We start from the raw sequence: 17,127 nt of genomic DNA on the forward strand, positions 1-17,127 counted from the left end.
TGGCAGACACAGAGAAGTTGATCTCTGCTGATAGGAATTTCTGAGAGCATTTCCCAACTCCACCATGGAAAACAACCCAGGGCACAGCCTCAGGAGCAGTGGCAGCTGCCAGCATCCTGCAGGGAGTGGTTGAGAGAAGAACATTTGGAGCTCAATGGAGAAGAGGAAGCAAACCCAGGAGGTACTTTACCTTTTTCAAAGGTTTCTCTCTCCTCATCTGAAAAACAAAGCAACAAAGAGAGAAGTAGCAGAGAAAGTGACAGTTTGTAAGGCTGAGACTCATCAAGGGTGAGTGAGAGGTCTGGCCTTAGGGACTGAGGTCATGCAGGGAGCTGAGGCTTGGTGTGGAGGTCAGGAGATGAGTTCTGAGCAGGTAGGGGCCAAATTGTCCTCTGAAGGTGTCCAATCTCCTCTGGTTGCTATAGGAATCAGGATCCCAGAGTCATGGAATCTGCCAGGTTGGAAATGACCTCTGGAGGTCATGCAGGGAGCTGAGGCTTAGTGTGGGGGTCAGGAGTTGATTCACAAGAGCTGAAGGACAAATTGTCCTCTGAAGGTGTTCAGTCTCCTCTGGTTGCTATAGGAATCAGGATCCCAGAGCCATGGAATCTGCCAGGTTGGAAATGACCTCTGGAGTTCATCCAAGGAGCTGAGGCTTGGTGTGGAGGTCAGGAGATGAGTTCTGAACAGGAGAAGAACAAATGGTCCCCTGAAGTTGTCCATCCTCTATTCACTGTAGGAGTTGGATCCCCGAACCAGGGAATCTGTCAAGTTGGAAGAGACCTCTGGAGGTCATGCAGGGAGCTGAGGCTTGGTGTGGAGGTCAGAAGCTGATTCCACAGCAGGTGAAGGACAAACTGTCCTCTGAAGTTGTCCATCCTCTATTTACTGTAGGAGTCTGATCCTAGGACTGTGGAATCTGTCAGGTTGGAAGGGACCTGTAGAGGTCATGGAGTCCAACCCCTCTGCAGCCAGCAGGGAGACACCTCCCATGGGCACAGCCCCAGCAGGCTGCAGTGATGATGACAATGATGATGATGATGATGGTAGTGGCACCAGGTTACCATTAATGTAATTGAGCATCATCATGATGATGATGATGGTACCAGGCTGTCATTAATGTAACTGAAGGTGATGATGATGATGATGGTACCAGGTTATCATCAGCATAATTGGGGGTGATGATGATGATGGCACCAGTTTACCATTAATGTAATTGAAGGTGAAGATGATGATGATGACATCAGGTTACCATTACTGTAATTGAAGGTGGTGGTGGTGATGGTGATGATGATGATGATGGCAATGATGATGATGATGGCAGCACCAGGCTATCATTAATGTTATAGATGATGACGATGATGATGATGATGGTGATGATGATGATGATGATGATGATGATGATGATGATGGTAAAAGGTCATCATCAGTATAATTGAAGGTGATGATGATGGCACCAGGTTACCATTAATGTAATTGAAGGTGATGATGATGATGGTGATGGTGATGATGATGAGGATGATGATGAGGATGACAATGAGGTGATGAGGATGATGGTGGTGGTGGTGGTGCCAGGTTGTCACCAGTCTCACCCACACCTCTTAGATGGAGCTCAGGCCATTTCCTTTGTGCCCAAGCAGTACCTGCAGCTCTCCTGCACCCTCCTCCCCCAGGGCCCCCCAGCCTGACCCCCCCAGGAGCCGAAGGCTTCTCTTACCCAGTTCCTTCTGGAGCTGCTCTATCTCTGCAAGAGAGGACTCAGCATTAAACCTCCATTTCCCCTCTCTCTACTGTCACAGACCCACAGAACCTCAGGGCTTGGAAGGGACCTCCTGAGCTCACTCAACACAACCTCCCTGAGGTGACCCAGAGCAGAGTCACCTGGAGCAGGTGACACAGGAGCACCTCCAGGCAGCTTTTGGAAGCTCTCTGGAGAAGGAGACTCCACAGCCTCTCTGGGCAGCCTGCTCCAGGCCTCCAGCACCCTCACACCACAGAGGATGTCCTCAGCAGCACTGAGGGCAGCCCTCAGGCTCCTCTGCTCCAAGCTCTGAGCCTGGCCTCACCAGGAGATGCAGCAGCTTGGGGGCTCTGGGCTGGACTCTCTCAAGCAGCTCCCTGAGCTCCTTCTTGAGCTGCTCTCAAACTGTGCAGCATTTCCCCTCTGTCCCACAGTGTTTGCACTGCAAGAGCCAGGAGAAAATGAAACCTGAGCTCCATGGCCAGAGCAGTCCTCTGCTGGAGGGCAGAGCTGTTGGCTTGGCCATGCTGGGACCTTCCCTTCTGCTGGGAATGAAATTGGTTGGTCAAGAGATTGGCCTGAGCCAGATGAGTCCTTCAGAGGTGGCACTTCATAGGGACAACCCAGAAGTGATGTAAGAGAAGGTGGGATTGGAGCCACCAGCCCTGGGCAGCTCAGGGGCCATGTGGACCTGGCATCTCCTGCAGCCCCTCTGCAGCTCTGGGCCACCAGAGAAGCAGAGGAGTAACTTGGGTGAGGACTGTGCAGAGCAGAGAGGCTCAGGGAGCTGCTCCTGCTTTGGGCACTGCCTTCAGCAGCTTCATGGCCACGAGGTGGTGGCTGCTGAGAGGCCATGGGGAGTGGGGGAGCATGGAGGGGGCAAGGCAAGGTCAGACCCAGGACAGAGAAAGGCAAAGGTGGGACTCAGCTGCTCCAGCACTGGTACCAGCATGGTCTGGGATGGCAGTGGCTGCCTGCCTGGCAGAGCTGGAGGCCAACTATGAACAGGTCACAACACTCAGAGATGAGGCTGAGCAGCTGCTGGCACTGCCCTGGCCCTGAGCAGCCTCTGGCACTGTCCCACACCACATCCTGCTCTCCAAGCTGGTGCCACATGGGTTTGAGGGGCGCAGCACTGATGGGCACAGAACTGGCTTGATGGCCACAGCCAAGGAGTGGCTGCCACTGACTGCATGCTCAAGTGCAGGCAGTGCCAAGTGCAGGCAGTGCCAAGGGCAGGCAGTGCCAAGAGTAGGCAGTGCCAAGGGCAGGCAGTGCCAAGGGCAGGCAGTGCCAAGGGTAGGCAGTGCCAAGGGCAGGCAGTGCCAAGTGCAAGCAGTGCCAAGGGCAGGCAGTGCCAAGGGCAGGCAGGGCCAAGGGCAGTCCCTCAAGGCTCAGTCCTGGCACCAGCCTTGCTCAGCATCTCTGTGGGTGCCATGGGCAGGGGCACTGAGTGCAGCCTCAGCACTTTTTCTTCTTCTGTTTTCTTTTTATGATATTTTATTTTTATTTTTATATTCTTTATTTTTTTAATTATTTTCTTTTTATTTTTTCTTCTTTCTTTTTAATTTTTCTTCTTTTGTTTTCTTTTCTTTTTTTATTTTTCTTTTTAATTATTTTCCTTTTTTTCTTTTTAATTTGTCTTTTTACTTTCACTTTCTTTTTAGTTTTCCTTTTCCTTTTAAATTATTTTCTTTTTTCTTTTTCTTTTTAATTTTTTTATTTTTATTTTCTTTTTATTTTATTCTTTTTCATTTTTCCTTTTATTAGTTAGTTTCTACTTTTCTTCTTTTTTCTTTTTTTTTCTTTTTCTTTTATTTTTTTTATTTTTTCTTTTTGATTTTCATTTTCTTTTCATATTTTTTATTTTAATTTTTCATTTTTTAAGTTATTTTCTGATTTTCTTCTTTTATTTTTTCTTTTTCTTTTTTTCTTTTTCTTTTAATTTTTTTCTTTTTTCTTTTTATTTTCTTTTTATATTTTTCAGTTTCATTTTTCCTTTTTTTAGTTATTTTCTATTTTTCTTCTTTTTATTCTTTCTTTTCCTTTTTTCTTTTTCTTTTATTTTTTTCTTTTTTCTTTTTATTTTCTTTTTATCTTTTTCATTTTCATTTTTTTAAGTTATTTTCTAATTTTCTTCTTTTTTCGTTTTCTTTTTTTCTTTTTCTTTTAATTTTTCTTTTATTTTTCTTTTTTATTTTAATTTTCTTTTTATATTTTTCATTTTCATTTTTCCTTTTTTTTAGTTATTTTCTAATTTTCTTATTTTTATTTTTTCTTTTTCATTTTTCTTTTTTTAAAATTTATTTTCTTTTTATATTTTTAATTTTCATTTATTTTCATTTTTCCTTTTTTTTGCTTCTTTCTAATTTTCTTTTATTTCTTTCTTTTCCTTTTATTTTTTTAATTTATCTTTTTTATTTTTCTTTTCTTTTTTGTTTTTATTTTCTTTTTACATTTTTAATTTTCATTTTTCCTTTTTTTTAATTTCTTTCTATTTTTCTTCTTTTTATTCTTTCTTTTCCTTTTATTTTTTTAATTTTTCTTTTTTATTTTTCTTTTCTTTTTACTTTTTAATTTTCATTTTTCCTTTTTTTTAGCTTCTTTCTAATTTTCTTCTTTTATTTCTTTCTTTTCCTTTTTTTTAATTTTTATTTTTCTTTTCTTTTCACATTTTTAATTTTCATTTTTCCTTTTTTTATTCTCTAATTTTCTTCTTTTTATTCTTTCTTTTCCTTTTTTCCCTCTTTCTTTTTATTTTTTATTTGTATTTTCTTCTTTCATTTTTCATTTTCATTTTCCCTTTTTTTTAGTTACTTTCTAATTTTCTTCTTTTTATTTGTTTCTTTTCCTTTTTTTTCTTTTCCTTTTATTTTTTCTTTATCCCTTTCATCTTTTGCTTTCCCTTTTACATTTTCTATCTTATTAATTCAGTCTCATTTGTTTTCCACTACCTGCAAGCAGCAGTCACTGACAGACAAAAATGTTCCTCACTCACCTCCTTGAAGTTCCTTTTGAGCCCTTCCTGTGAACAGAGAGAAACCTTTCATGAGCCTCCCGAGCCCAGCAGCTCTCATCCCTGCCCAGCCTCTGACCCAAGCAGTGCAAATCACTTCCTCAGAGCTGGCACTTCACAAGCAGGATCTGTTGGATGCTCCAGCAGGGCTCAAAGATCACCTCCAGCCTGGGGAAGTTCCATTTTTGGGGTTGTTTCTGAGGTCATCAGAGGGAGAGTTTCTGTGCAGGACTCAGAGGAGTGAGCTGAGATCCTCTCCTGAAACACCTCCTGAGCTCTGCTGCAGCAGGTGAGAGGTGGAAGAACTCTTCTGGAGTTCTCTCTTTTGCCTCAGCCATTAGTAGTAGTAGTAACAGCTATAGTAGCCATAATAGCAGTAATGTGGGAGAGTAGCTGTGATAGTGATGATATGTAAGAGTGATCAAAAATAGGACTAGGAGGGATGATATTACATTTACTCCTAGTATTAAGTGTGGATTAGGTGGAGATTCCATGCACATGATTGTACAACTGATGGTAACAACAACAAGGTGCATTTGGTTCTGCCTATTGCCATCAGTGAATGCCATGAGGTGGCAATGCAATGTCTGTGGTTACACAATGCATAACTACAACAGCCACAGACACACTTAATGGTGTTCATCTCCACTTAATTGCTACTGCTAATATTAACAACCTGTAGTAAGAACAGTGACAACATTGCACCTAGCAGCAGTGCTTAGGTGGAAATTTGCTCTGCATTGCTATACATTTAATAATAGCAACTTGCAGTTAGTTTAATGATTATAGTGAGGAGGAGGAGGAGAAGAAAGAGAAGAAGAAGGAGAAGAAGGAGAAGGAGAAGAAGGAGAAGAAGGAGAAGGAGAAGAAGGAGAAGAAGGAGAAGGAGGAGAAGGAGAAGAAGGAGGAGGAGAAGGAGGAGGAGGAGAAGGAGAAGAAGGAGGAGGAGAAGGAGGAGGAGGAGAAGAAGAAGAAGGAGGAGGAGGAGAAGGAGAAGGAGAAGAAGAAGAAGGAGAAGGAGGAGAAGGAGGAGAAGGAGGAGAAGGAGGAGAAGGAGGAGAAGGAGGAGAAGAAGAAGAAGAAGAAGAAGAAGAAGAAGAAGAAGAAGAAGAAGAAGAAGAAGAAGAAGAAGAAGAAGAAGAAGGAGAAGAAGGAGAAGAAGGAGAAGAAGGAGAAGAAGGAGAAGAAGGAGAAGAAGGAGAAGAAGGAGAAGAAGGAGAAGAAGGAGGAGGAGAAGGAGGAGAAGGAGGAGAAGAAGGAGAAGAAGCAGGAGGAGAGGCAGTGCTCACAGCAGTGCTAACGCATTCCTGCTGTTACCAAATGCCAGCAGCTGGAGGTTCTGTGCCTGTGAGTGCACAGCTGACAGCAGCAGCTCCTGCACTGAGCTGTGTCCATTGCCATTGTGAAACGCAGTGAGGAGGCAATGCAGTGCCTGTGGCTATGCAGTTCACAGTAACAGCAACCACCTGCAATTGACTGTGTCCATTCCACTTAGTCACTGCCTTACCCCACTGCATTACACTGCACTGTGCTCTGCACGACGGCAGCAGCACTGCTACAGCTTCTAACACTGTCTCACTGCTGCTGTTGTGATCATTGTCACTGCTGTGATGATTGATCAGCATTTGTTACTGTGACACTTAGCAATGATTGAGATTGTTATTAACCATAGAATCACAGAATCATAGAATCAAGCAGGTTGGCAGAGAGCTCCAAGCTCAGCCAGCCCAACCTAGCACCCAGCCCTGCCCAACCAACCAGACCATGGCACTAAGTGCCCCAGCCAGGCTTGGCTGCAACACCTCCAGGCACAGCCACTCCACCACCTCCCTGGGCAGCCCATTCCAGTGCCAATCACTCTCTTTGCCAACAACTTCCTAACAACATCCAGCCCAGACCTGCCCTGGCACAGCTTCAGGCTGGGTCCCCTTGTTTTATTGGTGGTTGCCTGGCAGCAGAGCCCAACCCCACCTGGCTACAGCCTCCCTGCAGGCAGCTGCAGGCAGCAATCAGCTCTGCCCTCAGCCTGCTCTGCTGCAGGCTGCACCCTCCCAGCTCCCTCAGCCTCTCCTCACAGGGCTGTGCCCCAGGCCCCTCCCCAGCTTTGCTGCCCTTCTCCAAACACCTTCCAGCACCTCAGCATCTCTCTGCAATGGAGGAGCCCAGAACTGGGCACAGCACTGCAGGGGTGGCCTGAGCAGTGCTGAGCACAGGGGCACAAGAACCTCCCTGCTCCTGCTGCCCACACTGCTCCTGAGCCAGCCCAGGCTGCCATTGGCTCTGCTGCCCACCTGGGCACTGCTGCCTCCTCTGCAGCTGCTCTCTGCCAGCACCCCCAGGGCCTTCTCTGCCTGCCTGCTCTCAGCCACTCTGGCCCCAGCCTGGAGCTGCTTGGGGTTGTTGTGGCCAAAGTGCAGACCCTGCCCTTGGCCTTGTTCAGTCTCATCCCATTGGCCTCTGCCCACCCATGCAGCCTGGCCAGGGCCCTCTGCAGGGCTCTGCTACCCTCCAACAGCTCCACACTGCTCCTAGCTTGGTGCCAGCTGCAAACTTACTGCTGCTGGACTCAATCCCCTGGTCCAGATCATCAATAAAGATATTGAACAGGACTGTGCCCAGCACTGAGCCTTAGGGCACACCACCAGTGCCAAGCTGCCAGCTGGGTGTGGCACCATTCACCACCACTCTCTGGGCTCTGCCCTCCAGCCAGTTCCTGACCCAGCACAGAGTGACTCTGTCCCAGCCAGGAGCTGCCAGCTTGGCCAGGAGCTGCTTGTGGCAGTTCTTACTGGCAGCAGCAATTAGATGTAAATAGGTCAAACCAAATGTCTGTGCTGCTGCTGTTCTCATCACCACTGCCATCAGTAATGGCACAATCATCACAACCTCTTTTCTTCAGCAGCTCCATGGCTGAGAAATCCCTCCCTGGACCTTCTGCTCTCTACCTCCCACTCCCCTTTTCTGAGCCACCCCACCCCCACCCTGGAGCACTGTGTCCAGCTCTGGAGCTGCCAGCACAGCCTCAAGCTGTGCCAGGGCAGCCTCAGGCTGGATGTTAGGAGGAAGTTGTTGGCACAGAGAGTGATTGGCATTGGAATGGGCTGCCCAGGGGGGTGGTGCAGTGCCCATCCCTGGAGGTGTCCAAGCAAAGCCTGGCTGGGGCCCTTGGTGCCAGGGTCTGGATGCCTGGGTAGGGCTGGGGGCTAGGTTGGGCTGGGGGAGCTTGGAGCTCTCTGCCAGCCTGCTGGGCTCTATGGAGCCGCTGGAGAGGAGGCCCTGGGGATGAGCAGAGGCTGGAGGAGCTCTCCTGTGGGCACAGGCTGGGAGAGTTGGGGCTCTGCTACATGCAGAAGAGAGGACTCCAGGGAGACCTGAGAGCAGCCTCCAGTGCCTGAAGGGGCTGCAGGGAGCTGGGGAAGGACTTTGGACAAGGGCTGGCAGTGACAGGAGGAGGAGCAAGGGCTTGGGGCTGGAGGAAGCTGGACTGAGCTGGCAAAATAGGAAGAGCTTCCTCTTCATGAGGGTGGGAACAGATTGGCCAGAGGAGCTCTGGGGGATCCAGAGGAGCTCTGGAAGTGCTCAAAAACAGACTGGATGAGGCCTTGAGGAGCCTGCCCTAGCAGGAGGCCTCCCTGCCTGTGGCAGAGGAGCTGATGCTATGGAGTGGGTCCTGGTGGGGACAAACTGATCTGTGGAGACACCTCCTGGGCAGCTCTGTGCCCTTTGGGCTCTGCTTGGACAGGATGACCTCAGAGGTCTTTTCCAACCTTAATGATTCCAGGACTCTCTGCTGTGTCCACCTGGCAGCTGTGAGCTCCACCTGGCAGCTCTGAGCTCCACTTGGCAGCTCTGAGCTCCATCTGGCAGCTCTGAGCTCCACCTGGCAGCTCTGAACTCACCTGGCAGCTCTGAACTCCACCTGGCAGCTCTGAACTCAATCTGGCAGCTCTGAGCTCCATCTGGCAGCTCTGAGCTCCACCTGGCAGCTCTGAACTCAATCTGGCAGCTCTGAACTCCACCTGGCAGCTCTGAACTCAATCTGGCAGCTCTGAACTCCACCTGGCAGCTCTGAACTCAATCTGGCAGCTCTGAGCTCCATCTGGCAGCTCTGAACTCAATCTGGCAGCTCTGAGTTCCATCTGGCAGCTCTGAGCTTCACCTGGCAGCTCTGAACTCCACTTGGCAGCTCTGAATTCAATCTGGCAGCTCTGAGCTTCACCTGGCAGCTCTGAACTCCATCTGGCAGCTCTGAACTCCACCTGGCAGCTCTGAACTCCATCTGGCAGCTCTGAGCTCCACCTGGCAGCTCTGAGCTCCATCTGGCAGCTCTGAGCTCCATCTGGCAGCTCTGAGCTTCACCTGGCAGCTCTGAACTCCACCTGGCAGCTCTGAACTCCACCTGGCAGCTCTGAACTCCATCTGGCAGCTCTGAGCTCCACCTGGCAGCTCTCACCACGCTCCAGGGATGGCATTTCAGGTGTCCCAGGAGCCTTTCTGCCACATCTCTGCTCAGGGGCACTAGAAAGTGTCCTCCTGCTCCCAGGAGCCTGCAGGCAGCAGCCTGGAGAGTGCCAGGAAGGAATTCCTCTGGGAAGGGCAAATCTGTACCTAGGTAATGGTCAGGGGAAGGAAAACCTCTCCAGGGAGGTTCCTGCACCCTGGCCAGGAGATCTGGAGCCTTCCTCCCCACACCCCCAGGCAGGACAGCCCTGGGCCAGCAGCACACAAGGTTCTGCTCACTCCTGCCCAGGAGCAGCAGGCAGCAGTGGTCCTGCCCTGCTGTGCTGCCTGCAGAGTGACTCAGGCACAGAGCCACAGAGTGGTGAGGTTGGGAGGGACCTCTGGAGCTCAGCCAGTCCCACCCTGCTGCTGCAGCTCCACCTTGGTCAGCTTGCCCAGGAGCACAGCACCACAGAATCAGTCAGGGCTGGAAGGGACCACAAGGGTCAGCCAGTTCCAACCCCCTGCCACGGGCAGGGACACCCTGCCCTAGCCCAGGCTGCCCACAGCCTCCTCCAGCCTGGCCTGAGACACCTCCAGGGATGGGGCCTCAAAGAAACAAGTCCAGGTGGGGCTGGAAAGTGTCCAGAGGAGACTCCAGAGCCTCTCTGGGCAGCCTGCTCCAGCACCCTCACACCAAGCAGCTTCCTCCTCCTGGTCAAGTAGGACCTCCTGGGTGCCAGTTTGTGCCCATTGCCCTTTGCCCTGTCCCTGGGCACCTCTGAGCAGAGTCTGGCCCCAGCCTCTTGCCCTCCACCCTTCAGCTCTTGCTGAGCACTGCTCAGCTCCCCTCTGGGGCTGCTCTTCTGCAGGCTGCCAGCCCCAGGGCCCAGCCTTTGCTCCTCACAGAGCTGCTCCAGGGTCTCGGCATCTTCCCAGCCTGCCCTGGAGTCTCTCCAGCAGTTTCCTGTCCCTCCTGAGCTGGGGAGCCCAGGACTGGGCACAGGAGAGCTGTGGGTCAGGGCAGAGCAGTGCCAGTGCCCACTGCCTGACTCACCTTCAGCTGCTGCCATCCTGCTGTGCCCTGGAAGAGAGAAGGAGGCAGAGGGAGGAGGCAAAGGTTACCCTGATCCGTGTCTGGGGGCCTGGCAGAACCCCAGAGCCACCAAATGGGCTGGAAGGGACCTGCAGAGCTGCTCTGAGCTCCGCAGGCACAGCTCCACCAGAGCAGGCTGCCCACAGCCCTGCTCAGCCTCACCTCGAGTGTCTCCAGGGATGGGACCTCCCTGAGCCACCTGCTGCAGGGCTCCAGCAGCCTCCCGGGGCAGAACTTGCTCCTCACAGCCACTCTCAAGCTGCTCTGCTCCAGTTTGCAGCCCTTGGCCTCGCCCTGCCCCTGCAGCCCTCTGGGCACAGTCTCTCTGCAGCCTGCTTGCAGCCTCTTCAGGCTCTGGCAGCAGCTCTGAGCTCTCCCTGGAGCCTTCTCCTCTCCAGGCTGAGCACCCTCAGCTCCCTCAGGCTGTGCCCACAGCAGAGCTGCTCCAGCCCCTGGGCATTTCATGGCCTGGGACTCTCTGCTCTCTGCAGGACAATTTGTCCTAACCCCACAATGTCCTTCCACTGCCCCCAGACCTCAGGCACTGCTCAGAGCTCCTCTCAGCCTTCTCCTCCCCAGCCCCAACAGCCCCACAGGGCTCTCAGGGGGGATGCTCAACTCCCCCACTCCCCCTGTGGCTCTCTCTGGACTCCCTCCAGCAGGTCTCTGCCTCTCTCCTGACCTGGGCAGCCCAGAACTGGGCACAGGATTGCAGGGGTGGCCTGAGCAGTGCTGAGCACAGGGGCACAAGAACCTCCCTGCTCCTGCTGCCCACACTGCTCCTGAGCCAGCCCAGGATGCCATTGGCTCTGCTGCCCACCTGGGCACTGCTGCCTCCTCTGCAGCTGCTCTCTGCCAGCACCCCCAGGGCCCTCTCTGCCTGCCTGCTCTCAGCCACTCTGGCCCCAGCCTGGAGCTGCTTGGGGTTGTTGTGGCCAAAGTGCAGAACCTGCCCTTGGCCTGGTTCAGTCTCATCCCCTTGGCCTCTGCCCACCCATGCAGCCTGCCCAGGGCCCTCTGCAGGGCTCTGCTGCCCCCCAACAGCTCCACACTGCTCCTAGCTTGGTGCCAGCTGCAAGCTCCCTGCTGCTGGACTCAGTGCCCTGCTGCAGAGCATCAGTGAAGAGACTGCACAGGCCTGTGCCCAGCACTGCCCCTGGGGCACAGCTCTGGTGCCAGCTGCCAGCTGGGTGTGGCACCATTCACCACCACTCTCTGGGCCCATTCTCTGAGGCCCCATCCTTGGACACATCCAAGCTCTGAGGCCCCACCCCTGGAGACATCCAAGCTCTGAGGCTGCATCCTTGGACACACCCAAGACCTGAGGCCCCACCCTTGGACACACCCAAGCCCTGAGGCCCCACCCCTGGAGACATCCAAGCTCTGAGGCTGCATCCTTGGACACACCCAAGCCCTGAGGCCCCACCCTTGGAGGCCTCTCCCCACCCAAACCATTCCCTCCCCAGGAGCAGGACTTACTTCTGACCCTGCAGAGGGCAGGGGGCAGCAGCAGCAGGCTGAGGAGCAGGATGCCCATGGAGGCTGCCAGCCAGGGGGAGGTGGCAGGGAAGAAGACATCTGCAGAAGGGGTCAGAAGGTCACTTAGGGCTTCCCTGCAGCTGCCAGCCTCAGGCCTGGGCTGAAGCAAAAGGGACTTGGAGCTGAATCCCAACCCTGGGCACCTGCAGGAGGACTTTGAGAGCACTTCTGGATGGCTCAGAGCCAAGGCCTGGTTGGTTGGGCAGGGCTGAGGGAGAGGCTGCACTGGAGGAGCTGGGAGGTCTCTAACAACCTGCTTGAGTCTGATTTTAAAGCAGCAGATGTGGCACAGCTGGATCCTGGTAGGATTCAGTGGTCCTCAAGGCCTTTTCCAACCAAAGTGAGTCAAAGGCTGCAGGATTCCAGCAGGGATTTGTGCAAACCACAGCATGGAAAAGAGAGAAGGGAATGGGAAAGGGAGGGAGCAGCACTGAGCACCCCTGAGGGTGAGTCCATGGGGCTGAGGAAAGCTGAGACAGGACAAAGGAGACTCAAACAAGCCCTGCCCTGCCCAGACCTGGCTCTGAGCTCTCTGCTGCTGCTGCTGCCCTGCCCAGACCTGGCTCTGAGCTCTGCTGCTTCTGCTGCCCTGCCCAGACCTGGCTCTGAGCTCTGCTGCTGCTGCTGCCCTGCCCAGACATGGCTCTGAGCTCTGCTGCTGCTGCTGCCCTGCCCAGACATGGCTCTGAGCTCTGCTGCTTCTGCTGCCCTGCCCAGACCTGGCTCTGAGCTCTGCTGCTTCTGCTGCCCTGCCCAGACATGGCTCTGAGCTTCCCTTCCTGCTGCTGCCCTGCCCAGACATGGCTCTGAGCTTCCCCTCCTGCTGCTGCCCTGCCCAGACCTGGCTCTGAGCTCTCTGCTGCTGCTGCCCTGCCCAGACCTGGCTCTGAGCTCTCTTGTGCTGCTGCTGCTGCCCTGCCCAGACCTGGCTCTGAGCTCTCTTGTGCTGCTGCTGCTGCCCTGCCCAGACATGGCTCTGAGCTCTCTGCTGCTGCTGCCCTGCCCAGACATGGCTCTGAGCTCTCTGCTGCTGCTGCCCTGCCCAGACATGGCTCTGAGCTCTCTGCTGCTGCTGCCCTGCCCAGACCTGGCTCTGAGCTTCCCCTCCTGCTGCTGCTGCCCTGCCCAGACCTGGCTCTGAGCTCTCTTGTGCTGCTGCTGCCCTTCCCAGACCTGGCTCTGAGCTCTCTGCTGCTGCCCTGCCCAGACCTGGCTCTTAGCTCTCTGCTGCTGCTGCTGCCCTGCCCAGACCTGGCTCTGAGCTCTCTTGTGCTGCTGCCCTGCCCAGACCTGGCTCTGAGCTCTCTGCTGCTGCTGCTGCCCTGCCCAGACCTGGCTCTGAGCTCTCTTGTGCTGCTGCTGCCCTTCCCAGACCTGGCTCTTAGCTCTCTTGTGCTGCTGCTGCCCTGCCCAGACCTGGCTCTGAGCTCTGCTGCTGCTGCCCTGCCCAGACCTGGCTCTGAGCTCTGCTGCTGCTGCTGCTGCCCTGCCCAGACCTGGCTCTGAGCTCTCTCTCCTCCTGCTGATGGCAGTGGCAGCTGTGGGCAAGGACCCCCAAAGGACCTGGTGCCTCCAGGCCTGCCCAAAGCTGTTTCCAGGCCCCCACAGATGTTCATGCACTCATTTGTGTTCTGCCCAGAGCAGCAAAGTGGGGAATGGGTTAGGTTGGAAGGGAGCTCAAAGCTCAGCCAGGGCCAGCCCCAGTGCCATAGGCAGGGACACCTCCCTCTAGAGCAGGTTGCTCAATGCCTCCTACAGCCTGCTCCTGAACACCTCCAGGGTGGTTGTGGAGCACACTTTGAGTGCTGTGCCCAGTTCTGGGCTCCTCAGTCCCAGAGAGATGCTGAGGTGCTGGAAGGTGCCCAGAGAAGGGCAGCAAGGCTGGGGAGGGGCCTGGAGCACAGCCCTGGGAGGAGAGGCTGAGGGAGCTGGGGGGGTGCAGCCTGGCCCAGAGCAGGCTGAGGGCAGAGCTGATTGCTGCCTGCAGCTGCCTGCAGGGAGGCTGTGCCCAGCTGGGGTTGGGCTCTGCTGCCAGGCAGCCAGGGCCAGAAGCAGGGGACACAGCCTGGAGCTGTGCCAGGGCAGGCTGAGGCTGGAGGTTAGGAGGAAGTTGTTGGCAAAGAGAGTGATTGGCACTGGCATGGGCTGCCCAGGGAGGTGGTGCAGTGCCCATGGCTGGAGATGCTGGAGCCAAGCCTGGCTGGGGCACTTGGTGCCAGGGTTGGCTGCTCAGGAGCTGTTAGGGCACAGGTTGGGCTCAGTCACCTTCAAGGTCTTTTCCAGCCTGCTTCATTCTCTGATTCTGTGACCTGTGGGTGGTGGTTGGTAGCAGCTGAAGATGAGCCAAGGCTGTGCCCAGGTGGCCAAGAAGGACCCCAGCAACCTGGCCTGGATCAGCAATGCTGTGGGCAGCAGGAGCAGGGCAGGGATTGTCTCCCCCAGACTCAGCACTGCTGAGGCCAAACCCTGAGTACTGGGTTTAGTTTTTGGGTCCTCATCCCAGGAAGGACATGGAGAGGCTGGAGCAGGTCCAGAGGAGGGTGAGGAAAGTGGGAAAGGGTGAGGGGAAGGGTGAGGGGAAGGGTGAGGGGAAAGGTCAGGGGAAGGGTCAGGGGTAGGGTCAGGGGAAGGGTCAGGGGAAGGGTGAGGGGAAAGGTCAGGGGAAGGGTCAGGGGTAGGGTCAGGGGAAGGGTGAGGGGAAGGGTCTGGGGAAGGGTGAGGGGAAAGGTCAGGGGAAGGGTGAGGGGAAGGGTCAGGGGAAGGGTGAGGGGAAGGGTCAGGGGAAGGGTCTGGGGAAGGGTGAGGGGAAGGGTCAGGGGAAGGGTCAGGGGAAGGGTGAGGGGAAGGGTCAGAGGAAGGGTCTGGGGAAGGGTCAGGGGAAGGGTGAGGGGAAGGGTCAGGGGAAGGGTCTGGGGAAGGGTGAGGGGAAGGGTCAGGGGAAAGGTCAGGGGAAGGGTGAGGGGAAGGGTCTGGGGAAGGGTCAGGGGAAGGGTGAGGGGAAGGGTCTGGGGAAGGGTCAGGGGAAGGGTGAGGGGAAGGGTGAGGGGAAGGGTCAGGGGAAGGGTCTGGGGAAGGGTGAGGGGAAAGGTCAGGGGAAGGGTGAGGGGAAGGGTCTGGGGAAGGGTCAGGGGAAGGGTGAGGGGAAGGGTCAGGGGAAGGGTCTGGGGAAGGGTGAGGGGAAAGGTCAGGGGAAGGGTGAGGGGAAAGGTCAGGGGAAGGGTCAGGGGAAGGGTGAGGGGAAGGGTCAGGGGAAGGGTCTGGGGAAGGGTGAGGGGAAAGGTCAGGGGAAGGGTGAGGGGAAGGGTCTGGGGAAGGGTCAGGGGAAGGGTGAGGGGAAAGGTCAGGGGAAGGGTGAGCGGAAGGGTGAGGGGAAGGGTCAGGGGAAGGGTCTGGGGAAGGGTCTGGGGAAGGGTCAGGGGAAGGGTGAGGGGAAGGGTGAGGGGAAGGGTCTGGGGAAGGGTCAGGGGAAGGGTGAGGGGAAGGGTCAGGGGAAGGGTGAAGGGAAGGGTCAGGGGAAGGGTGAGGGGAAGGGTGAGGGGAAGGGTGAGGGGAAGGGTGAGGGGAAGGGTGAGGGGAAGGGTCAGGGGAAGGGTGAGGGGAAGGGTGAGGGGAAGGGTCTGGGGAAGGGTCAGGGGAAGGGTGAGGGGAAGGATGAGGGGAAGGGTCTAGAGAGGAGCAACTGAGGGAGCTGGGGGGGGTTGGTGTGGAGAAGAGGAGGCTGAGGGGAGACCTCCTGGCTCCTGGGGAGCTTCTCAGCAGCCACTGCCCCCCAAGTCTCTTTCTGCAGGGCTGCTCTCAACTCAGCACCCAGCCTGGACCTGTGCCTGGGACTGGCCCCTCCCAGCTGCAGCACTGGCACTTGGCCTCGGGGGGACTCAGGCTGTTGGCACAGGCTCAGTTCTCAGTCCTGCCAAGGGCCTTCAGGGGGGATCCTTGCCCTGGGGTGAGTGCAGCAGTACCACAGCATCACAGCATCACAGTATCACAGTATCACAGTACCACAGTGTCATCAGGGTTGGAAGAGACCTCACAGATCACCAAGTGCAACCCTTTAGCACAGAGCTCAAGGCCAGACCATGGCACCAAGTGCCACGTCCAGTCCTGCCTTGAACAGCTCCAGGGACGGCGACTCCACCACCTCCCCGGGCAGCCCATTCCAGTGTCCAATGACTCTCTCAGGGAAGAACTTTCTCCTCACCTCCAGCCTAAATCTCCCCTGGCACAGCCTGAGGCTGTGTCCTCTTGTTCTGGTGCTGGCCACCTGAGAGAAGAGAGCAACCTCCTCCTGGCCACAACCTCCCCTCAGGTAGTTGTAGACAGCAATAAGGTCTCCCCTGAGCCTCCTCTTCTCCAGGCTAACCAATCCCAGCTCCCTCAGCCTCTCCTCGTAGGGCTGTGCTCAAGGCCTCTCCCCAGCCTCGTCGCCCTTCTCTGGACACGCTCAAGCATCTCAATGTCCTTCCTAAACTAGGGGGCCCAGAACTGAACACAGCACTCAAGGTGTGGTCTGACCAGTGCAGAGTACAGGGGCAGAAGGACCTCCCTGCTCCTGCTGGCCACACCATTCCTGATGCAGGCCAGGATGCCACTGGCTCTCTTGGCCACCTGGGCACACTGCTGGCTCATGTTCAGGCGGGTATCAATCAGCACCCCCAGATCCCTCTCTGTCTGGCTGCTCTCAGCCACTCCGACCCCAGCCTGTATCTCTGCATGGAGTTGTTGTGGCCAAAGTGCAGCACCCTGCACTTGGAGCTATTGAAGACATCCCCTTGCACTCTGCCCATCTGTCCAGGGGGTCGAGGTCCTGCTGCAGAGTCCTTCTGCCCTCCAGCTCACAACCTCTGCCCCCAGCTTGGTGCCATCTGCACCCTTGCTGGTGACTGACTCCATGCCCTCATGCAAGGCTGCTTTCAGGACACGAGGCCACACTGACCTGCAACAACCACTGAGGACTCTGCTGATGTCCTGAGGGCTTTGTCGATGACTCTGCAGGAGGCAGAGTTCCCAGCCCCTGGCCTCAGGAGGAAGGAGCTGCTGGCATTGGCAGTGCTGCTGGCGGCCAGAGGAGTCCCAGAGACGTTTTCTCCTCTGGCATTCTCCCACAGCAGCTGAACGGCAGCAAAGGACCTCTCAGAGAGGCATCTGAGTCGAATTCCATCCCCCTCGTACCCATCCAAGACAAGCAGTGGGGGGTGGCTGCCACCTGCACAAGAGAGAGACACAGGGGGCTGAGATGTGCTCAGTCAGAGGCTCAGGAGAGGGCAGGGGCAGGAAGGGACCTCCAGAGCAAACCCA

At 54.8% G+C, this 17,127-nt stretch overlaps 2 protein-coding genes across 2 annotated transcripts in view; both read right to left on the reverse strand.

The window, feature by feature from the left end:
* Nucleotides 1-17,127, reverse strand: part of LOC135192824 (deleted in malignant brain tumors 1 protein-like) — a 501,013-nt gene that overhangs the window by 367,194 nt on the left and 116,692 nt on the right.
* The window catches only part of LOC135192818 (butyrophilin subfamily 3 member A3-like), a 29,706-nt gene that overhangs the window by 10,919 nt on the left and 1,660 nt on the right, over nt 1-17,127 (reverse strand). Inside the window, exons 2-7 of the mRNA XM_064176195.1 lie at nt 16,766-17,035; nt 11,773-11,871; nt 10,255-10,281; nt 4,735-4,766; nt 1,253-1,331; nt 191-217 (exon numbers count right to left, since the gene is read on the reverse strand). Coding sequence (XP_064032265.1) covers nt 191-217; nt 1,253-1,331; nt 4,735-4,766; nt 10,255-10,281; nt 11,773-11,871; nt 16,766-17,035 — 534 coding nt within the window. The remainder of the gene's footprint in view (nt 1-190; nt 218-1,252; nt 1,332-4,734; nt 4,767-10,254; nt 10,282-11,772; nt 11,872-16,765; nt 17,036-17,127) is intronic.

Source organism: Pogoniulus pusillus, chromosome 44 (assembly GCF_015220805.1).
Source record: "Pogoniulus pusillus isolate bPogPus1 chromosome 44, bPogPus1.pri, whole genome shotgun sequence".
Lineage (NCBI taxonomy): Eukaryota > Metazoa > Chordata > Aves > Piciformes > Lybiidae > Pogoniulus > Pogoniulus pusillus.